General features: G+C 45.6%; 1 protein-coding gene across 2 annotated transcripts in view; it reads left to right on the top strand.

Annotated features, from left to right (window-relative positions):
- The window catches only part of Desi1 (desumoylating isopeptidase 1), a 24,919-nt gene extending 2,051 nt beyond the window's left edge, over window positions 1-22,868 (top strand). Inside the window, exons 2-6 of one of the 2 annotated variants that reach the window (XM_031350349.1) lie at window positions 10,209-10,230; window positions 11,193-11,262; window positions 15,512-15,621; window positions 16,931-17,053; window positions 20,589-22,868. In XM_031350349.1, the coding sequence (XP_031206209.1) occupies window positions 10,209-10,230; window positions 11,193-11,262; window positions 15,512-15,621; window positions 16,931-17,053; window positions 20,589-20,682 (419 nt within the window). In that variant the 3' untranslated portion in view covers window positions 20,683-22,868. Of the gene's footprint in view, window positions 1-10,208; window positions 10,231-11,192; window positions 11,263-15,511; window positions 15,622-16,863; window positions 17,054-20,588 lie in introns of both variants that reach the window. The other variant, XM_031350354.1, reaches the window with a different exon arrangement.
- The last annotated feature ends 403 nt before the right edge of the window (window positions 22,869-23,271 follow it).

The raw sequence follows: 23,271 nt of genomic DNA, 5'->3' as shown, positions 1-23,271 counted from the left end.
TTTTTTGTCCTAAAACCTAATAATTATGTTCTTAGCTGAAAGAGACACTAGATATTGTTGTTTCATTAAACAAATAATGGAGTGCTTGGCAAGTGCTGATGTTTTATGTGTTAATGTTTAACGAAGCTGGGTGACCCGAACAAAGATGTTTGCAGACATGGATGGAGCTAGTGTAAGAAGTGTGTGTGTGTGTGTGTGTGTGTGTGTGTGTGTGTGTAAAAATAACAAATTGTGATCTGTGTTGAATGCAAGGTAGAAAATAATATGAGATACTTGAGAGTTTCAGAAGCTGTGGCCTTTAGGCTGGAGATACAGGATGAGAAGAAGCAGCCCTCCAAAAGTGTGACGAGGGAGTTGGTATTGTAGATAAAAGGACTGACCAGCCAAGATCTAAAGCTGGAAAGCCTGGCTGTTGGGGCTGAAATCTGCCTGTGTGGAGTGTGGTAGTAAAGAAGGCAGGTGACATAGTAGATGTGATGGCTCCAAAAGACACCAGCCAGACACAGAATTGGCACATCAGAGGTCACAGCCTCACCTACAAATTTAATTTTCCATTTTCCTATATTGGTTTTATTCACTTTGTAAAACAAAGAGATAGGGAAAGTCAGAAGCTTTACTTTCTAAAGTTTTGTTCTTGTTTGTTTGTTTGTTTTTTGAGACAGGGTTTCTCTGTGTAGCCCTGGCTATCCTGGAACTCACTCTGTAGACCAGGCTAGCTTTGAACTCAGAAATACACCCACCTCTACCTCCCAAGTGCTGGGATTAAAGGCCTGTGCCACCAGTGCCTGGCTATTTTCTAAAGTTAAAGATACATATGAGTAAACACACATACACACACACAAATTAAAGTATTAAAACCAAAAAAAGTAGAAAATAGACATTGCCTTTTTGTTTTTCCCTTTCAGATACCACCGACCTTAAAGGTGTATATAACCTAATTCAGTTTCCACATACTGATTTCTCATCCTTAATGTATTTGAACTGTTTGTTTGTTCACTTGTTTTTCAAGATAGTTTCTCTGTGTAACCCTGGCTGTCCTGGACTTGCTTTGTAGAGCAGGCTTGCATTGAGCCCACAGAGATCCACCTGCCTCTGCCTCTCCAGTACTGGGATTAAAAGCTGTGTACCATCACACCGCCTATATTTGAACTTTTTAAAAAACTAATCTGTAAGCCAGGCAATGGTGGCACATGCCTTTAATCCCAGCACTTGGGAGGCAGAAGCAGAAGGATCTCTTGAGTTCCAGGACAGCCTGGTCTACAGATTGAGTTCCAGGACAGCCAGGGCTATACAGAGAAACCCTGTCTCAAAAAACAAACAAACAAAAAACCCAAACAAAAAATCTGTATGGAAGCCGGGCGGTGGTGGCGCACGCCTTTAATCCCAGCACTTGGGAGGCAGAGGCAGGCGGATTTCTGAGTTCGAGGCCAGCCTGGTCTACAGAGTGAGTTCCAGGACAGCCAGGGCTATACAGAGAAACCCTGTCTCGAAAAAAACCAAAAAAAAAAAAAAAAAATCTGTATGGGCCAGCAAGACAGCTCATCAGGTTAAAACACTTGTCACTAAGTCTAACTTTGGTCCCAAGAACCTAAGGAGAGAACTGAATCTCAAAAGTTGTCTTCTCACCACGCCATGCACAATGTGAACATGCATGTGCAGATGTGCACGCACACACACAGAGTAAATAGAATAAAAATATGTTTACTTATTCTTGTAAGGATTTCTAGAAATACATAACACAATAATTGAATACTTTTCACAAGCCAACCACCTCAAGCCCCTTTCCTGAGTTGCATCCACTAGAATCCTTACCACACCCATGTGAAATAGGTCTCATGATCTGCCTGCCCCAAGTCACACAACAGACAAGTTGCAGAGCGGGGTTCTGGAACTTATTTCACCATCTCTTTGCTAATACCAACTGTCCAAGGTAATATGTTCCCATGTGATTAAAGTGGGTTCCTTGTTCAAAAGTCTAACAGTGTCCTTAGACAGATGTCTCAAGGGTTACTGGAAAAAGAACTGGGCTCGATGGTCTGGGCTACTCTTCTAGCACAGTGGCCATCCCTCTTCATCCTCTCCTTTTCCCAAAGCAAATTTCTGTCCCTTAGTCATGTAAATTCCCCAATTTAAGATCTTAACTTCGGGGGCTGGAGAGATGGGGGCTGGAGAGATGGCTGTGTTCTTGCAGAGGACCTGCTCCCAGCACCCACATCAGCAAATTCTTAAATGCCTATAACTCCAGCTGTAGGGGATATGACACCCCTCTGACCTCCACAGGTACACACTTGTATACATAAGTAAATAATAACAAAGTTAGCTTTTTAAAATAATAACTTAAAAACCTTATCCAATTCTGTTATGGTTCATGATTGACCTAAATAACAGTTAGATTTCACCAAATTATCCTGTCCTGATGTTTTAAAAAACAACAAACACATTTCAGGGCTGGGGAGATAGTTTAGTAGATAAAAACTCTAGTTATACAAGCATGAGAATCTGAATTTGAGTGTTTGCAGTGTCTGCTGGTGCCCGTGGAGGCCAAAAGAGGGCACTGGGCTAGAGTTACAGGCAGTTGTTAACCATGGGACGTGGGCTGGGAACCAGACTTGGGCCCTTTTAAACTCTTAACCACTGAGCCATCCCTCCAGCCCCATCCTGTCCTATTTTGAGGACATGTGCCTCCCATGAACCTCTGCTCTGCAGTATCTCACCAGCTACATTACCCTTAGCATTCTAATTGCATGCGGACAGCTTAATTGTACCTTTTCCCCCATGTCACTGTCTGGCTAATATACTGAGCCATGAAAATTGTCCTTCAGCTCTTCCTCTTAATAATTTTAGCTACTCTTTACATTTCGTGGCCTCTGTGTGTGAAAAGGCATGTGGAGATACGTGCAGAAGCTTGGGAGGAGTGAGGGAAAGGTGGGGCTCATGCTGCAGCTCACAATGATTCCAACTCCCAGGCCCTCAGGTCCTCAGGCCCTCAGGCTTACAAGACAAGCACCTTTACCCCCTGAGCCCTGAAATTGGTTTTTGAACTAGGCTAACAAGTGTTTCATGTTTCATTTCTGACTTGAGGTTTTATACATATGCCTAATGCTTATTTTTCCCTAGAAGTACATCCAGTTGTTCTCAGGGTTAAGTTTTTGGGAAACTGGGAGAGTGCTTACCTAGCATTTGGGAGGCCCTGGGCTTGGGGGAAAAAAAATCCACCAGATCTGCTGGGCAGTGCTGGTGCACGCCTTTAATCCCAGCACTTGGGAGGCAGAGGCAGGCGGATTTCTGGGTTCAAGACCAGCTTGGTCTACAGAGTGAGTTCCAGGACAGCCAGGGCTACACAGAGAAACCTTAACTCGGAAAAAAAAAAAATCACCAAATCTGTGTACGTCTTGACAGAATGCAATCTAATGAATATTTGGATCTTTATACTTAGCCCTTACAACAATAGCAACAGGGTTAGATGTTAATTTCTTGAAAAGTAATGTGTATGTATGTATAAAATTAGATAACCAATAAAAGAGATAGCAGTTGCATACCAAGATAATGCAGCAGCTATTTGAGTCTTTTCAGCAGGAGGCAGAGAATCTCACCCCTCAGAGTCCCCCAGTGACAGTTGAGAGCCAGTGCTCCTTAAGGGGTGTGAGCACCATGAGTGATGTGGGGCTGGAACCAGGCCCTCACCAAACTATACCCTCCCTCCCCGTATTGATCATGGGAATGACTCAGACTTGGAAATTAAATAGAATTTATTCAAATCTGAGAGGGGTTTTTTTGTGTGTGTGTTTTATGCAATCTCTTGTTCTTTGTTTTCGTTTTTATTGTTCATTGTATGCTCGACCCTCTGATAACCACTGAGGGAATGGTAACGCTGCATCTTGCTTCAAAATGTAAATAAGTGTGGCTTGCAGGGCCCCAGTACTCCTGCTTAGTGTCTGTGGCCACCAGGCTTCCTACATTAGATTCCACAACAAAATCCACTTTTGTTACTTAAAAAAAAAGAAAAAGAAGAAGCCCTGTTCTAGTTAGAGTTACTATTGCCATGACCAAGGCAACTTAGGGAGAAAAGGATTTATTTGGCTTTACATATCCTGATTCACAGTCCATTGAGGAAAGCCAAGGCAAGAACTTAGACTAAGCAGGAACCTGGAGAAGGAGCTGATGTAAGGACATAGAGGGATGCTGCTTACTGGCGTACCCCACATGGCTTGCTCAGCCTGCTTTCTTATGGAACCCAGGACCACCAGCCCAGGGGTGGCACCACCCACAATGGCCTGTGCCCTTTCCCATTGATCACTAATTAAGAAAGTGCCCTGCAGGTTTTCCTACAACCAGATCTTATGGAGGCATTTTCTCAGTTGAGGCTCCAATGATTCTAGTTTGTGTTGAGTTGACATAAAACTAGCCAACACAAGCACCATTAGGGCTTTCCTCTTGCAGAGCCTCAGACGGGAAAGGCTGCCTGGTCCCCCAGCAGCACAAAGGGCCTTCAGGTCTCTCTTCAAAGCCTGTGGGCCCCATCACCACCCCAGGAACTTTCTCCAGTTCCTGGCCTGCCTAACTTCTGCCCATCGGATATCTCAGTTCTCATGTCAGTTCTCCTACAAACCTTTTCCTAAACCCCGCTCCCAGGTCTTGCTCCCATGCCCCTCTTCTGTACTGATACCATCCTGTATGCACCCAGAGAGTTTATTATCCTGTCTATAATTGCACATTTTCTCATCTGTACCCACAAAACCTTGTGTGCCCCCATCAACACTGGAAGGTCCATGAGACAGGAACTCTGCTGTAGCCCTAGAGTCTGCCATAGTTATATTCAGTGAACACTAACAGGATAAGTAGTGGGACGTGGTACCTACCCCAAGCATTGCTACAAGTCTGGCTAATGTGTGTGGACAGTCGTTAAGAGGAGTCCCTTTCCAAATTCAGGGAAGATCTCTTAAAGGTTTTTGAGGTTTATTTTTTGTTTTTTTCTAATGTATGTGTAGGTGTGTCTGTGGGAGGTTTTGTGTACTGTGTGCATGCTGCAGAGGCTAGAAAGGGGCACTAGAACTGGAGTAGCCAGTGCTTGTGAGGCACCATGTGGGTGCTGGGAATAGAACCCAGGTGCTCTGGAAGAGCAGCCAGCGATCTTAACCACTGAGCCGTCTTTCCAATCCCTAAGGTGGTGGGGGTGGGCGTGGGGGATGGTAGTGGGGATGGGGGTGGTATTTGAGAAAGAGTTTTATGGGCTTGGGCTGGTTTTCAGCCTCCATTTCTTAGTTCAGGGATTATAGGCATGTGCCCTTATCTTCTTATTCTTGTTTGTGTTCCTCCACCAACCCACTACAAAATCTCTGTACCTCAGGCAGGTTCACAGTAATTCTCCTGCCTCAGCCCTCCAAGTACTAGGACTACAAGTATTACCACATCTGACTATAGCTATTTTTATACTAGGAAAAGAAATCCTGTGCTGACTCTAAAGAATACTACATGATTAAATATTTTTAAGCCTTCCTTTAAATGTTTTATTTATTTATTTATTTATTTATTTATAAATTATTTATTTTTGTGGTGCTTGGGTTAGAACTCCGTTTTTTTGTGCATGGTATAAGGCATGAGCCTCACCCCCAGCTTCTTCACAGTGATTTCCTGGCACCTCTTTTCTCCCCACAGACAAGAAGGGTAAACCCTCTGCTGGCAGGCATCTTAGAATATTGACTGCAGAGAGCTACCTACATATATTATACAAATGCTTCTTTTACTTTTTCCCAGAGAATAAACAGATGTTTCCAGGTAACAGTAAGCCTCTCTTACTGTTGGTGAAGTGCCAGTTAAACTACTTTGTTGCTAGGAGAGGGTTGTGTGGAGTGAACCAGGTCTGCACTTGATCTATACCAAAGAGCTAATGTGTTTCCTTTCCCTGCCACAGGGTTGAATGCCACCTACAAAGAGGCATGTGTCTCTGGAGTCCCATCACTGCCATCCACTTAACTCTTATTAATAAGCATTAGCATAGCATACTGGAGCTAACCAAGCCTGTGTGTCTATATGTTTATCCAGCTCTGTGGATAAGGAGCAGGGGGGTGCTCATCCCAAGACTTTTATGTGCCTTTTAACTCTGTGCAATGAAGGCTGATAATAGCACACCTTGCCCTACACTTTCTATCATCCATAATAGAGCTGACATCCACACCTTCTGTTTGTTTTCTGTATCCATAATCCATAGACCTCAGAATGAATGCATTGGATGTGCCAATAGGCTTAGAGACATACTGCCATGTGACTACCCACTCTCCCTCCAGCTTGCTGAGGAAATCACAGTGGGAAATAATCCGCTCTATGCTAATATCCTAATACATGTCCCCAAATGGCTTTGTGCCCTACTTTCTTTTTTTTTTTTTCTTTTTTTTTTTTTTCCTTGTTTTTCTTTGAGACAGGGTTTCTCTGTGTACCCCTGGCTGTCCTGGAACTCACTCTGTAGACCAGGCTGGCCTCGAACTCAGAAATCTGCCTGCCTCTGCCTCCCAAGTGCTGGGATTAAAGGTGTGTGCCACCATTACCCAGCTGTGCCCTACTTTCATAGCACCTATTACCACCTCCACCTCACCTCTTCCCATCCTAATCTTGTACCCAAAATTAAGATGCAATTAAGCCTGCTCTCCCATGCCTTTCATCTTGTCAAGGACACAGCCTTCCTCCTTTTCTTCCCAAGGGTAGCTCCGACACAGCAAACTTCACACACACCTCTACCTGGGCATCTCCAGTGAACCCATCTACGCGTCTTGCCTTGTCTTTTTATACTAGACAAAATACAGGTCTTCGTCATCTTCATAAAATAATATCAAATGTGAACTATTTAACATTTAAAATATGTGAGAATGGGATGTGGCTCCGTTGGCAGAATGCTTACCTAGCATGCACTAACCCCTGAGCTTGATCCCTAGTATCACCTAAACCAAGCGTGGCAATAGATGTCTTTAATCCCAGCAGGTCAAGGTAGGAGGCAAGAAGATCAGAATTCAAGGTCATCCTTGGCTGCTAGTAAGTTAGAGGCCAAAGATGTAGGCCTTTGAGTATAGTTCAGTGATAGAGTGCCCGCATAGCATGCACAAGTCTCTGTTCATCCCCCAGTCCAAATAAAAATGTTTAGAAGTAGAGGATGAGCAGGGCATGGCGGTACATGCCTTTAATCCCAGCACATAGGAGGCAGAGGCAGGCAGAGTTCTGAGAGTTCCAGGACAGCCAGGGCCACATAGAAAGATGCTGTTTTTAAAAGAGAGACGGAGAGATATATATGACACAGGGGACTGCAACTCTCCTTCCATGCAATGTTGAGCAAGTCCTAGAACAGATGAGGTGACACTTAGCAATCGGTGAGCTGCGGCGAGTGGGCGAGGTCACCTGTGTTCCTACCCCTTCATTGCCTTGCTTATCCTTCTGCATCCTTCTGTGCGAATCGTCTCCTTGTCTGTCTTTCTTCGTGCTTTGTGTGTATTATCTCCTTGCCTGTCCTTCTGTGTGCTGTGTGTATTGTCTCTTTGCCTGTCCTTCTGTGTGCTGTGTGAATTGTCTCCTTGCCTGTCCTGTGTGCTGTATGAATTGTCTCCTTGTCTGTCCTTCTGTGTGCTGTGTGAATTGTCTCCTTGTCTGTCCTTCTGTGTGCTGTGTGAATTGTCTCCTTGCCTGTCCTTCTGTGTGCTGTGTGTATTGTCTCCTTGCCTGTCCTTCTGTGTGCTGTGTGAATTGTCTCCTTGCCTGTCCTTCTGTGTGCTGTGTGAATTGTCTCCTTGCCTGTCCTTCTGTGTGCTGTATGAATTGTCTCCTTGCCTGTCCTTCTGTGTGCTGTGTGAATTGTCTCCTTGCCTGTCTTTCTGTGTGCTGTGTGTATTGTCTCCTTGCCTGTCCTTCTGTGTGCTGTGTGTATTGTCTCCTTGCCTGTCCTGTGTGCTGTGTGAATTGTCCCCTTGCCTGTCCTATGTGCTGTGTGAATTGTCCCCTTGCCTGTCCTATGTGCTATGTATATTGTGTCCTGTAGGTTTAACTTTGACCTGTAATCTTCTGTTTAACTCTTCTCTCCAATTCATCCTCTCTACATCTCTCACAGCATTTTGTAGCCCAGGCTGGCCTCAAAGTTGCCATGTAGATGAGGATAGCTTTGAACTTTTGATACTCCTGCCTGTACCTCCCAAATGCTGGATTATAAGCAGGGGCCACTATACTATACCCATATTACCACACATCTTTTTTCTTCTTTAAGTTTAGTGTTTGTGTAAGTACTATACATGCATGTGGAGGGTCAGAAGACAACTTGAAGGAGTTGGTTCTTCTACCATGTGGGACCCAGGAATTGAATCCAGGTTATCGGGCATGGTGTCTGTCACCTGCCTTTACCCACTGAGTCATATTGCTGGCCCTTACCATCTTTTTAAAGATGTATGTTTACTTATATGCAAGTGGTACGTCTGTGTTGTGGGTATGTACAGGTGCTTGGAGGCCAGGAAAGGGCTAGAGTTAGAGGTGATTCTGAGCCCACCCCACCCTACCTGTGTGTCAGTGCTGCTCTGGAAGAGCAGCAAGTGCTAAGTGTGGTACATAGTTATAACCCTGGCTTTGGAGAAATGGAGCCAGGAGGACTCCTGGGGCTTTTTGACTAGCCAGCCTACCTGAATCAGGGATGCCGAGCTTGTTAAGAGATGAGGTGCCAAAAACAAAATGGAGAATGATTCAGAAGGATACCTAATGTCAACCTCTGGCCTCCACACATGTGAAAACACACACACGTATAAACACACACACATGCACACACATGTGGGAGTCTGGGTTAGGTGATACATGAAGAATCTGAGCTGTGCGGTAAGTTTTTTCAAACAAAACTAAACAAGGCTAATGATGTAATGATGTGGCTCAGTGTAGAGTGCTTGCCTAGCATGCACAGGGCTCTAGAATTGATCTCCAGCACTACAATCGAGCAAAAATAGAATGCTAGTTATTTGTGTGGGACAGAAGACAGCTCAGTGGGTCGAGATGCCTGGTAGTAAGCTTGGTAACCTGAATTTGATGCCCATAGCTTACATGGTGAAAGGAGAGAATTGGCTCCTGCAAACTGTCCTCTGACCTCCATATGTACACTGTGCAATTGTACATATTTGTACAATTTGTAAGGGCTGGAGAGAAGTTCAGTGGTTAAGAGAACTGGTTATTCTTCTAAAGGACCCAAGTTCAATTCCGAGCACCCACATGGCAGCTTACAACTGTCTGTAATTCCAGTTCCAGGGGATCTGACACCCTCACACAGATGTATGTGCAGGTAGAACGCCAATGTACATAAAAAAATAAAAATAATTTCTTAATTTTATTTTTAAAAAGTGGGTCTGACTAGAGTACTCTCCTACCCAGGCCAGGCCACCCTGCCTTGCCACAGGCCTGCTGGCTGCTCATTGTTCCATCGCCACACCTGCCCTCTGCCCTGCAGAATCTCAGTCTTCACGTTTTTTGCGCAAACTGTTCTTTCTGGCAGATACGCCCAGCTTTGCCCCGCTCGCTCCTTCATTGGTTGAATTAAGGCTTGTGAAGGTAGTTCTTTATCTTTATCAACACAGCACCCTGTTCTTACCCCTGTTTCAGTGCTTATCAGCACGGTGTTTTAGTTAATTATTATGTGTGCGTGTCTTTCCACTTGACTTGGAGCTTCTGAAGGTAGGATAGTCTGTGTTTGCCTTTTGACCTAACATTGCTGTAGGTGAGGGATAGGTGGGCCCCGAATGTAGGTCAGGGGGAGAGCCATGGTTAGCAATGTTTATATACCTGGATTCATTCCTCTGGTTCCAAATACACATGCATTGCCTTTGTAAAACACAAAGCATTTAGCTGGGCTCCATTCTTTCTGAAGAAATGGGTGACGTCTTCCAGATTTACTCTGGGTTTGCTGTAGATGACACAGAGAGTTTAAACAGACATAGTTGACTTAATCCCCAATGGGAAACAAGAACAGACAAACACAACAGCGTGTTTATGTTGCTCTCTGGTAAAGCAAAATGGCTTCTGAGCTTCCTGACCACAGTGTCACACCCGAGGACTGACTGCCATAGAGGAGAGCTGAGTTTCTAGAAAGTCTGCCAGGAGGTTTTTCACTGTTATCTCCTGGTTGGAGTGAGTTCTAAATTTACTCAGCCCGAGAAGGCACTCAGTCTTGTCCCAGATGACTAAATGTCTCCTTTTGTCCACAGGGAAACAACTGGAAGGCATCTGGTAAGTGTGGTGGGACTCCTCATTGACTGCTAAGTGTGGTGGGGCTCCTCATTGACTGCTCTAGGGCTCCTCATTGACTGCTCTGGGGCTCCTCATTGACTGCTCTGGGGCACAGCTCAGTGAGTGCCTCTGCAGCTCCAGGCTTGAAGCCTGGCTCTTTGTTCTCAATTTCCCATAGCCTTTTAAAGATTTTTTTTGGGGGGGGTGGGGAGGAGTTAGTTTTCAAGCAGGGTTTCTCTGTGTAGCCCTGGCTATCCTGGAACTCCCTCTGTTAGACCAGGCTGGCCTCAAACTTACAGAAATCTGCTTGTCTCTGCCTCCCAAGTACTGAGTTCTATTTTTTTAAGAAAAGGGGGTTTTTTGTTTGTTTTGTTTATTCTTATTTATATAAGTGCCCTATAACTGTCTTCAGACACACACCAGAAGAGTGCATCAGATCCTATTACAGATGGTTGTGAGCTATCTCTCCAGCTCCAAGGCCAGTCTTTTCTACACAGAGAGCTCTGGGCTAGCCAAGGCTTTCTCAGACTCTGTCTGAGAAAGAAAGAAAAGAGAAAAGAAAAGAAGGAAGGAAAATGTTTTGAAAAGTACTTGTCCTAAACATACATGCTCTTTATCATTATTCCCTAAACAGTAGAGCGCAGTGACTCAATGGTATTTACATTGTATTAGATATTGTATGTCATCTTTAAATGATACTTACAAGGTGTGTGTAAATTCCATGTATGGCCTATTCCATTTTAGACAAGGGACTTGTGCATCTGTGAATTTGGGTATAAGGGTGGGGACAGTCCCAGATTCAGAGGGACACTGAGAATGTCTTACTCGTGTCTTCATCTGGCTAATATAAAATTGGCTCCCATGGTGACATGTTGGGGCAGATGTTATTCTCACTGCAGTATGGTACTTGCTTTTTCTTGGAGAGGCTGTAAGTCCCTGGCTCACTGTCCTCTCTGTGGCAGGCACACCTCTATAGTTGTACACAAGGATGAGTTCTTCTTCGGCAGCGGCGGTATTTCCAGCTGTACCCCGGTGAGTGACTTCCCCTTACCTGCAGATGTGGTGGTGGCGGTGGGGGGTGGAGGTCCTATAGCCTAAGAAGTTCTGCTTCTAGCCTGTACCTCTGCCTGTGGTAGTTCTTCATATTAGCATTTAAGCCAGATGTGGTGGTGCACTCCCACGCCTTGATTACTAGCACTTGGGAAGCTACAGACAAATCTGTGAGTTGAAGGCTGGCCTGATCTACTCATAATGTTCCAGAACAGCCGGGGCTACATAGTGAAAGACACTTTCTCAAAAAGAAAAAAAAAAAAGTGAAAGAGAAAAAAGAAAACAACTTAAGCTAAGTAGTTTTATAGTCCTAGTGCTGTGGGCAGAGGCAGGAAGATTGAGAGTTCTCTTTCCTGGCTACCTATTGAGTTCAAGGCTAACCTAAGTTACCTGAGACCCTCTCCAAAAAGGAGTAGTGCAGTGTGATGGCTCAGAGGCGGCTGGGCAGGGTGGGACACTTGCCACCAAGCCTGGTAACCGAGCTCACTCTCTATACACAACAGGAGAGAACCATCCCTTAACTCTCCCTCTGACTGGTACGCACATGCATGCTCATGCTCGTAGTAGATAGTGTAATGAAACCAAAAACACGACTTAGTGGGGAGATAATTCATCAGGCAAGAACCCTGGCTGCTCTGCCAGTGGACCTAGGTCTGATTCACAGCCTCCACATGGCAGCTAACAACCATCTGTAACTCTAGTTCCAGGGGATCCAATGTCCTCCTTGGGCACGACATGCAGATAGTGCAAAGACATACACATGCAAGTAAAACACATAAAAATAAATTTTAAACTAAATATATGTATAGCTGGGGGAGGAGGGAGGTGTGCACACCTTTAATCTCAGCTTTTAATTCCACAGAGGCAGACAGATCTCTGAGTTCCAGCCCAGCCTGGTCTACAGAGCTAGTTCCAGGACAGCCAGGGCTACACAAAGAACCTCGCCTCAAAAAGCAAAACAAAGAAACAAACAAATATATATATTTGTATGTGTATGTTTATCATTAAAAAAAAACAGCTGGTGAGATGACATAGTTAAGCAGGTGCAAGTTACTTGCTATCCACCAAGTCCAGTGACCTCAATTTGATCCCTTCAAACCTCATAGTGACTTTTAAAAGTTATTCTCTGACCACTTTGCATGCATGCATATATATGTACAAATAAATAATGTATGTATGTTTAAAAAATGTTAAGCCAAGCCAGGCAGTAGTGGCGCACGCCTTTAATCCCAACAGAGAGGCAGAGGTAGGCGGATCTCTGAGTTCGAGGCCAGCTTGGTCTACAGAGTGAGTTCCAGGATAGCCAGGGCTACACAGAGAAACCCTGTCTCAAAAACTAAAAAAAAAAAAAAAAAGTTAAGCTAAAGAAAGAAAAACGGCCTTAAAATGCTTTCAGTAGATGGCGGTATGTGTCAGTGAACACTGGCCTGGCATGGAAGCCCTGTATCCCCTCCCTCCTCAGCACTGGGTAGGGAGAGCAGGAGAGACAAAGAAGAGTCCTCATTCAGTAACACCCTTACCAGCTAACCCACTCAGTTGCCCGCCTCCAGTCAGCCTGCTCCTGTGGGTTCCTCTTTCCACGTGACCTTTCTGATTCTAACCCATGTCCTTTTCAGAGCATTTCTCTCAGCCTTCCCAGGATTGTCATGGAATGTTCATTTTAATATCATAGTAGGAAGTCATTCTTAATTTTTTCACTGACCACCTTACAAGTCTTTCGTTAAGCCTAGTCACTTCTTTTTATGCCCCCTTTTTGAAATGACAAGTCTCATGGTTGAGGCTGGCCTCAAAGCCACTGTGTAGCTAATAAGAATCTGGAGCCCTCTGATGCCCATTGTCTTCACCTCCCAGGTTCGGAGGTCTCAGGTGTGTTTGCATCCTAAAAGCCTGGTCAGTTGCCTAAGTCAGTCTGTCTCGCTTCATCTCTTCCCATTGCCCAAGAGCTTTCACCACATCCTGAGCACTGCCTGTCTGAGCTGGACCTGTGAAACTAGCCTGATCTCCCTCTGTCTTCCGTGCTGGAGACAGAATTTTTTTTTTTTACAATGGAATCTCTGAGATCCTCCTGCCTCTGCCTCCCAGTTAAAGATATACACCACTACACTCACACCCAACTCGCCATGGTGACTGCGAGCTTCTGACCCTCCCCTCTTCGTGACCATAGTGCTGGGACTATGTAGCCCTGGCTATCCTGAAACTCTAGGTAAACCAGGCTGCCCTTGAACTCAAAAAGATCTCCCAGCCTCTGTCTCCTGAGTTCTGGGACTAAAGGTATGTACCACTATACCCTACATGGTGAGTTTTAGATGCTGGGGGTTTTTGTTATTGTTTTGTTTTGTTTTTAAGGAATTTTTTTTAAGATTTATTTATTTTATATATATATGAGTACACTGTAGTACAGATGGTTGTGAGCCTTCATGTGGTTGTTAGGAATTGAGTTTAGGACCTCTGCTTGCTCTGGTCAGCTCCACTTACTCCAGCCCAAAGATAGATTGATTGATTGATTGGTTGGTTGGTTGGTTGATTGATTATAAATAAGTACACTGTAGCTGTCCTCAGACACTCCAGAAGAGAGAGTCAGATCTCATTACAGATGGTTGTGAGCCATCATGTGGTTGCTGGGATTTGAACTCAGGACCTTCGGAAGAGCAGTCTGTGCTCTTACCCACTGAGCCATCTTGCCAGCCCGTTTTTAAGGAATTTCAGTTTTCAAAGTATTCCCAATTTAGCCAGAAGTTTCAGCAAGGGTCTCCCGTGAGCCCTCTGACCTTGTCTCTGGATCCCTCTCTAGCCATCCTCTTCAGGTTGTATCTTCTGCCCTCTGCCCTCTTCCTGCTTAACCATTTAAACCAAGACTCCAGTTTCAGGACAGCTCTCTAATCCTTCACCTGGATGTGCCTCTGTCCTTCAGTCTGAGTGGGTGTCAGCTCCCTCAGGCACATTGCAGCCTGGCCCTCCCCTGCCACAGGGACCAACAAATGACATTCTGCGTTTTTCCAGCACGGCCCTTATCTCTGCTTGTCATGATCTACTGGAGTATACAATTTTTACCTACCTTCCCTAATAAACTTAAGTTTCATGAGGACAAAAATCTCGTGTTTTGTATACATTATACTCCCATTGTCTAGCTTAGATATAGCATATAAATTCTCTATGTATTTGTCATGTGGGTGAACAATAGGAGTTGCAGTAGTGACCTCTTGTTCTTTGAACATTAGATAATTTTCCTCTGGCTATCATAGTTATCGTAATTACTGCTCCTGCTCACCATGCCTTCCGCAGTGCCTAGAGCAGTGTCAGCATAGGAAGTGCTCAGGACTGTCAATCGATGGCTTTCCCGGGTCTACCCTCCTTGATGTCCGATTGCTTGTCCTTTGGCTCTGGTTCGCACTGCTTTACTCTCCTGCTACAGCCCAGCTACCATGTTCTGCCCTTGTGATCTACTGGGGACAAAAGGAGATCAAAGGTTCTAGGTTTCTGTCTTTTTGTTGTATTTTTCAAGATAGGGTTTCTCTGTGTAGTCCTGGCTGTCCTGGAGCTCACAATGTAGACAAGGCTGGCCTCAAACTCACAGAGACCAGCTTGCCTCTGCCTCCCGAGTGCTGGGATTAAAGGCCTGCACCACCACACTCAGCTAGGCTTCTGTCTTTTTAACAAGAGAGTAAATGGACAGTGCACAGGAGACCTGCACAGGAACCAGCTTCCAGACTCCACAAGCAACCGGAAGCCCAATTTTTCACTCTATAACCTTGATACAAACAGGAAATAGCCCTTTCCTGTGTCAAGAGTGTTCTAGCAGTTAAAGATGAAGCTGATGGGACCATTTTTGTAGTTTTAAGAAGGAAATCACAATAAAGTAATTTTTTCCAAGCCTGTTGCAGTGGTACATTTTCAAGCCTGTCACAGTGGTACATATCTCTAATCCCAGCACTTGGGATGTACTGGCAACTGGATCTGTGAATCCAAGGGCAGCCAGGACTACACAGTAAAAACCTGTCTAAAAATAATTTAACAGATGGGGAACATAGCCTGCAGTTCACAAGATCCCTTTGCAAAATGCTAAAATGTTAACAAGATGTTGGGGTCTCAGCAATAGAGCACTTGCCTAGCATGCTTAAGGCCCTGGGTTTGAACCCCAGAACAGCCAAGAAAAAGCCAAAAAAAAAAAAAAAAAAAAAAAAAAAATGATAGAGATGGTGACTTAGTGACTTTCTTGGATTGACTCTTTCAGGGAGGGACATTGCTTGGGCCCCCAGACTCTGTGGTTGATGTGGGGAACACAGAAGTCACAGAAGAAATCTTTCTGGAATACCTGTCCTCCCTGGGGGAGTCTCTGTTCCGGTGAGTAAGGGCAGGGTGGTGGCCGCTTGTTACTCCACTAGGCAATCAAACCCTGGCAGGCAGGGCCAGATGGCCATCCCTGACGGAGCTCCAGCCTGATCGGCCGCTACTCTCACTATGAAGAGAAAGTTGCTATGCTGCAGAAAGAGCCCAAGTCTCTACAACAGCCAGCACTGCATCCCAGCATGCTTTCTGCTGAAGTCAAAGAGAGGCTCCTCATTCCTTCTAACCAGAATCAGTGAGTGGTGTCCTCCACCGCCTCTGGCAAGGGTTTTTCCTAATGGAAAAACAGGGTTTGTGGTAGAAATGAGATGAAATACCTGCTTGAATGAACTGATCTTGAGAATCTTAAGTCAGGCTGAGGATGTAGTTTATTTGGTAGAGTGCTTTTCCCATCATGCACAAAGCTTTGGGTTCAGTTCCCCCACACCACAGAAACCTAAACTGCTGTGTTGGCACCTGCATTTAATCCCTGCACTCCAGAAGTGGAGGCAGGAGCTTTAGAAGTTTGAAGTTATCCCCTGGCTGCATTTGGAATGAAAGGCCTACCTGAGCTATAGAGACTCTGCCTGGTGAGATGACTCACCGCCCACACCATGGAAAGAGAGAACTTGCTCTCACACACTGATCACTCACACACACACACACATGAAATGGATGTTTAAAAAAAAAAAGATCGCAGCACTTGGGAGGCGGAGGCAGGCGGATTTCTGAGTTCGAGGCCGGCCTGGTCTACAGAGTGAGTTCCAGGACAGCCAAGGCTACACAGAGAAACCCTGTCTCGAAAAACCAAAAAAAAAAAAAAAAAAAAAAAAAAAAAAAAGATCAAGGAGGGGCTTAAGGGGTGGCTTAGAGAATAAGAACATTTGTTGAGAGAGTCTTAGAGGATAAGGCCGGGGATCAGTTCCCTGGGCCCATATGGAAATACAACAGCGTATAACTCCACTAACAGGACTTACAGTCTTCTGGCCTTCACAGCCTGTAGGCACAAGCATGGTACACATATATTCATATTCATGTTCATATACATGAAATAAGTAAATATTAAGAGTTCACCTCTGATCCTAGTCCTGGTATAAGTGTAAGGATTCTGGAACTGTATAGAAACCATGTATTTCTGGTTCATCTTTCCCTTGTAAGTCACTGTTCAGAGGTCCAGATCTGTAAACGCAGTCCTTCTAGAAGGTTTGAAAGGACCAGTCATAGTCCTCACATAAGGCTCTGCCCACCTTCCTATTCCAGTCAAAGTCAGTCCACATAGGTGCTGCTGGCTTTCTCATCTGCTCTCCAAACCTCTCTCCATGCACAGAGGAGAAGCCTACAACCTCTTTGAACACAACTGTAACACCTTTAGCAATGAAGTGGCACAGTTCCTGACTGGGCGGAAGATCCCTTCTTACATCACCGACCTGCCCTCAGAAGTTCTCTCCACGTGAGTGTGACCACTCTGTTTTTACCCCCTGCAAACTCTGAAAACCCCCCATCTGAGGCAGTCAGGAGAACCAGACTGGCCTCAGCTCCCTAATGGACTTCCTGAGAAGAGTCTGGGCTGTGTGGGGACCCTGTCTCAGAAATAAAAAGAAAGACAGGAAACCCTCATACTTAGTGCCCCTTCCCTAGGTCAGCCGAATCATCACAACCTGTAGGACCTGTCTGATGGCAAGTTCCACCACAGAAGGCCACCATTGTTCCCAACTATCAGTGTGCACTAGTCTGACCTTCAGCCTCCTTGGAGATAGGTATAAGTGCCACCACAGAATTTAGAAAGCTACTCGACACTAGCTTTGATATTTACATAAAACCCCAGTATCTAATACACAAAGCTATTTCCCAAAAGTGCTTATCTGTAATTCAGGCTTCAGGAGGTGGCAGAATCCAGAGTAACAGCACAACCCAGTTCCAAACTGTGGCTTGTCTATCATCCACACCCTGAGCTCCGATGCCCTCAAAAGACCAGATCCTGCTTGTCCTTCAGTTCAGTTGGAGGAAAGCCCTCAGCAGAGGTTTCCTCAGCCCCTAGTGGGGTCCAACTTCGGGAAAGGCCTGTGGGCCATCACCCAGATGACATCTCATGAAAGGGTACATATTCCCTTTGCTGATTCTATCAAGCTGCCTCTGCTCGCTCTAGGACATGTGTCACCTCTGGTTTCTCCTGAATTGCGTGGGGTTTTGACCAACAGGGATCCTAGCAGATAAACTCCTCTTTTCAAAACAAAACAAAACACTACATAGAAGACAGGGCTGCTGAAGGGCCCTGTCTCCAGGCCTCAGACTGTCTTCTACCTGATAGACGTTGGAAACCCTGCCTCCAGATCTAGGTCATGAGACTCTGAGCACAATGGCGGCGTAGCCAAAGGCTTTTCTGTTACTGTTAGGGTGGGGTCCCTGGGCTTGAGTGGGAGTTGATTTAACACTTGGAGCAGTTTACAAGGACTTTATTTCCTTGATCTTAGGGATGATTTAAGTATGGCAGTATCAGCTAGGCATAGTAGTGTGCACTTAGAATCCTAGCACTTGTGAGGCTGAGGCAAACAGCATCACAGTGATTTGAGACTAGTCTGAGCTACATAGTGAGTATGAGGCTAGGCTAGGCTACATATTCAATAAGGAAAAGAGGGGCTGGGGGTGTACTGAGGATAAAGCCTGTGGCCATAGTGTGTCATGAGCCTTTTTTTTTTTTTTTTTTTTTTTTTTTTTTTTTTTTTTTTTTTTTTTTTGTTTTTTTTTTTTTTTTTTTTTTTTTTTTTGGTTTTTCAAGACAGGGTTTCTCTGTGTAGCCCTGGCTGTCCTGGAAGGACACTCTGTAGATCAGGTTGGCCTCAACCTCAGAAATCTGCCTGTCTCTGCCTCCCAAGTGCTAGGATTAAAGGCGTACACCACCACTGCCCGGTGAGCCACTCTATTTTATCTTTTGTGGGCACTTACTTTCGCACTATGTAGCTGGACTACTCTAGAGCTCACTACATAGACTATACTGGCCTCAAATGCACAGAGATCAGTATGCACAGCCTCCTGAGTGCTGGGATTATGACCTAAGGGTATGGTAGTCTTGAACTCTCCAAACCCCATTTTTACAATGATTTTCCAGTTAATAATTATTACAAGAACAAACTAAGTGCCCTCTAGAAATTGATATCAATTAGTGTGATTAAGTGCACACTACTATGCCTAGCTGATACTGCCATACTTAAATCATCCCTAAGATCAAGGAAATAAAGTCCTCGTAAACTGCTCCAAGTGTTAAATCAACTCCCACTCAAGCCCAGGGACCCCACCCTAACAGTAACAGAAAAGCCTTTGGCTACGCCGCCATTGTGCTTAGAGTCTCACGACAACCTGGCAACTTCACATGACCAGTTACTCTGAATAGAAGAGTTTTCTGAAAGAATGTTAATTGTGAAATATGCTCACTCCTGGCTTATCATCCTGATCCTTTGCTTTTTGCCTCAGCTTCTTCTTCTCCCCTTAGCTTGTATCTTCTTCAGAAAAACTGATAGAAAGAAGCTGGGGGTTTTGGTACATGCCTGAAATCCCAGCACTTGGGAAGTAGAGACAGGAGGATCAGGAATTCAGGGCCAGTCTGGACTGCATGAGATGTGTCTTAAACCTATCCCTTCAACAAAGGATACAAGTACATCAGTTCAGTACAAAAAGCTCTAGCCCCCTCTGGGCGGCCAGCCTGTTCAACGACAGCTCAGCAGGCCTTGCAGGGTCGATAATAAGATGATGGTAGGGCCACACAGAGAAAGGGGCCTGGGAGTAAATCCGTAGGGCAAGCTATTTGGAAGATTGTTAGTGAGCTTTCTGCTCCTGGAGCAGAAACATGAGGAAGACTTTACATTGGCATGCTGCCGGAATTTTCAGTCCATGGTCAACTAACACTGTTACCTCTGAGCTTGTGATAAAGAAACTCATCGTGGTGGGAGCACGTGGTAGAGCAGAGCTGCTTCCTTGTGGTGGCCAGGAAGCAAAGAGGAGGAAGAAGGACTAAGATTCCAATGTCTCCTTCAAAGGCATGTCGCCAGTGACCCAACAGGCTGAGAACCAATATTTAATACATGGATCTTGGTTGGGAAACACCAAACCATAACCCTCTTTAAAAAAACATCTAAACTGTGGTAGTAGATGCTGATTAGCAAGAGACCCACACCAGGCCAAGTAAGAAGCTGGACAGTACTTAGCCCTAAATGGAACAGGAGCGATTGCAGAAGAGGAGGTAGACAGTGAAGAGCCAGGCGCAGTGGATGGCTCACAAGGAAGCAGTGCCTTCTGGGTCCATCCAGGCAGCGAGGGGAGCATAGGAACTCACAGGAGTGGTCACAGCATGCATGAGACTCATGCAGACCCAAGCCCAGTGTGGACAGGGGACTTGGACCTGAAATCCCACCCCTACCTAAGGAGCTGCTGTAATTGTTAGCTGCTGGGAGAGGGGAGGTCAGTCTTCTCCAGGAGTGTACCTCCTAATATGTCTATCATGCTCCAGTGGAAAGCCACACATCTAAGAATGTTTGGGCAGTACAGAATGGCCCTGATTGGGGGGGGGGGGGTAGACACACAAAAGTGGATAAGTAGGGAGGTAGGGGAATCTCTGGAGAGTTTGAGAGGGAGCGTTAGTAGGATCAAAACACATTGTATGAAGTACTCAAAGACCTTGTGTTTATTATATATACTAATATATGTATGTATATATATAATATGTGTGTGTGTGTGTGTGTGTGTGTGTGTGTCTCCACAAGTGGTGGTACAAACCTTTAATTCCAACACTTGGAAGGCAAAGAGGTAGGCAGATTTCTGTGAGTTCGAGTCCAGCCTGGTCTACATAATTCTAGAACATCCAAGACTGAAGAGAGAGACTCAAAAGAAAGCCAGTATAGGTGGTACTGCTGTGACCACCATCTATGGCTCCTATTCTATCTGTGGGTAAGCTGCACTTCAAACCCTCCCAGCTCATGTCTGTTTCTCCACAGGCCCTTTGGACAAGCACTTCGGCCCTTCCTGGACTCCATTCAGATCCAGCCTCCAGGAGGAAATTCTGTGGGCAGACCCAATGGCCAAAGCTAACAGGACTGCACGGGACCGCCCACCTCTCCAGGGCTTTTCCTTTTTAAACAAAACAAACCCTACCAGATTTCTATTTTATAATTTTACATCAGAGCTAACAGGGACGGCTTTTTAAATTTCCCAGGGAAGGAGCTTATCAGGCTGCATGTAGGACAATGCTCCTGAGCAAGAGAACAAATGCCATCCCTTCTAATAGTATTATACTAATTTATTAAGGCTGTCTTGTCTGTGAGTTCACTTCTGACGCTGTTGCCTAAGCGTCCTCTACACTGGAGAGAGAGGGTACTTGTTTAAAGAGAAAGCAAGAGTCACAGGCTGGGAGAACCCCATCTTGGACCCTCTTTCCAGAGAACATCCACATTCCACCCAGGTTGCCACTCCCGTGGGACCCAGGTGAGTTTTATACTGTCCATTCCCCTGGAGCAGTCACCCTCTAGCAGTAACTGAACCAAAGGACTTGGAGTACATGGGGGCCAGCTGTAGGCTCCTCACTCAACCTAAGTGAACTCTTTAACCACAAGTTTACCCCTCCTCCCAAGACAAGGCCACCGTCACAGCCGGAGGGAGCAGCTGGAGCAGCAGGATCAAAGGAGACTGGCAGCAGGGGTGAGGCCAGAGAAAACAGGAGAAAGCCATTCCTCCTCCTCCTATCTGAGTGCCAAGCCTCGATGCCCACCCCAGAGCTGCTCTTCTTCAGCATAGCTTGACCTGTCACCTTTAATAAAGGTCTAGGATGCAGCATCAGAGACACAGGCCTTCTGTCTGAGAATAATTACATCAGTTACTTAGTCAATAGAGTGATGTAGAAAGAATACCATAATGATGGAGATTCATGGTGGGAAGAAAATTTGGAGTTGTCTCCAGTAGGGACTTTTACATTATCCTTAATGTGTCTTGAACAGAGTTATCTCCGTTGTCATTCTGACCTTATGGGGTGTGGTTGGGGTGTGAGTGGGCATTTTCCTAATGATATGCTGCTAGGATTTCATAGGCAGGAATAGCCTGGAAGCCTATATGATCTAGACTCTAGATTCCAGAGGGACCTTAAGGTTCCCTTCCTTGGTGTCAGCCTTCTGCTAGCTAATGTGGAGAACTGGATATGGAGAAGGGAGCTCAGAGCAGGCACCTGAGCCTCAGCTCCACATCCATGGGAGGCTCCCCACCATAGCTTCCTGCCATGTTCCTGCTGGAGCAGGCCTTTCCTCCCTGAAAAGCTCCTATTGGTTCATACTTGCCCATACCCTGCTGTCTTTGCCACTAGCCATAGCCGTAGGCATCATGGAGATCTCTGACTCAGAGCTGACCTGTTGTCTGACCAGAGCTCTGTTCAGCTAGGATGTCAAGTGATGTTTTGGAACTTGAAAGTCAGAGTCGAGTGAGTCTCAAGACTCAACAGTGGACAGGTGTGTGTGGCTACCTAGGGTGGAAACCAACAGAAGTCGTTTAGTGTTGGTCTGTTGGCAGAATAGGGCTTAGAAAGCTGAGTGTTTAAAACTTGGTGTCTGGGAAGGTAGAGGTTGCTGGAAGCCATCCCTTCTTCATTTGCCTGGCCCCAGCTGGTAGCATCTCTGCCCAGAGCGCTCACCTCTGTCCTGAGGGTGCTCTCACATGGCCATTCTCTGGTTTTCTCTTCATAGCAGTAACATAATAACCATGATATTCTGAGACGTTTGCCTGAGGACCTTTGGTCACTTAATTGCTTGAATTATTTCCTGTCAAGTCTAGCAGCCATCCATGCAATGTCTATGGCCGTGGCTGGCAGAGGGACAGGAAGAGTGGACAGTCTCTCTGATCTCGGTAGGAAGGCAAGCTCTCCTTCCCCTATGCAAGTTCCATTGTCACCAGAATCCCAGGCCAGAAACCCCACATCCCACCTTTACATTTCTCTGTCCCAATGTCTCAGGAGCGGTCTGTTCGTGGCCAGGTGACACCTGGGCATGTACAAGCAAGCTGAGAGGAAAAGGAGTCGTGTGGTTCGTGTCACATAGTAGACACCCCTGTCCATTGGTCAGTTGGTCAAGGGACAAGGGAAGTGGAGGCATGAGACCATCATCCTCTCCTAGACTGAAGTGTTTCTTTGAGATTCCTCATGACTTCCTTGAAGTCAAACTAATTCTGTCTAATACGGAGGTGTTTGCTGGTTTTCATTGGTGTTTTTCTAATGCAATAAAGTCATTTCTGCCTGCTGCTATGGTGAGTTGCTTGAATCCTGGCAGGAAGCAACCCCAGGCTTCCCGTTGTCTCGCTCTGAGGTTAACCGTGTTGCCGTTGTTTAGTTGAAAGGCTTGTGGATGAGCAAGGATAGTACAGAAAGGTGTGTGGTTTGCACCATCACTCTAAAGAAAGAGAAAGGCCCAGAGGGAATATGGCTACACTGGGCAGGAGGAAAATACGGCTACACTGGGCAGAGGCAGGAGGACTGTCATGAGGTTGAAGCTATCTTTAGGTATGCATGTGTGTTGCCCCAGTTTGGCTTGCAACTGGTATTAGAATAACTTCATATTCTAGGATGTTCCTCCAGGATCATTAGGACCATCAGGAAATGCTGCAAGAATTTTCACCCTGAGGGGAGACCAAGCAGTGTCTAGA

Source organism: Mastomys coucha, unplaced genomic scaffold (genome assembly GCF_008632895.1).
Source record: "Mastomys coucha isolate ucsf_1 unplaced genomic scaffold, UCSF_Mcou_1 pScaffold11, whole genome shotgun sequence".
NCBI lineage: Eukaryota > Metazoa > Chordata > Mammalia > Rodentia > Muridae > Mastomys > Mastomys coucha.
This window is presented reverse-complemented; position numbering and strand designations above follow the sequence as displayed.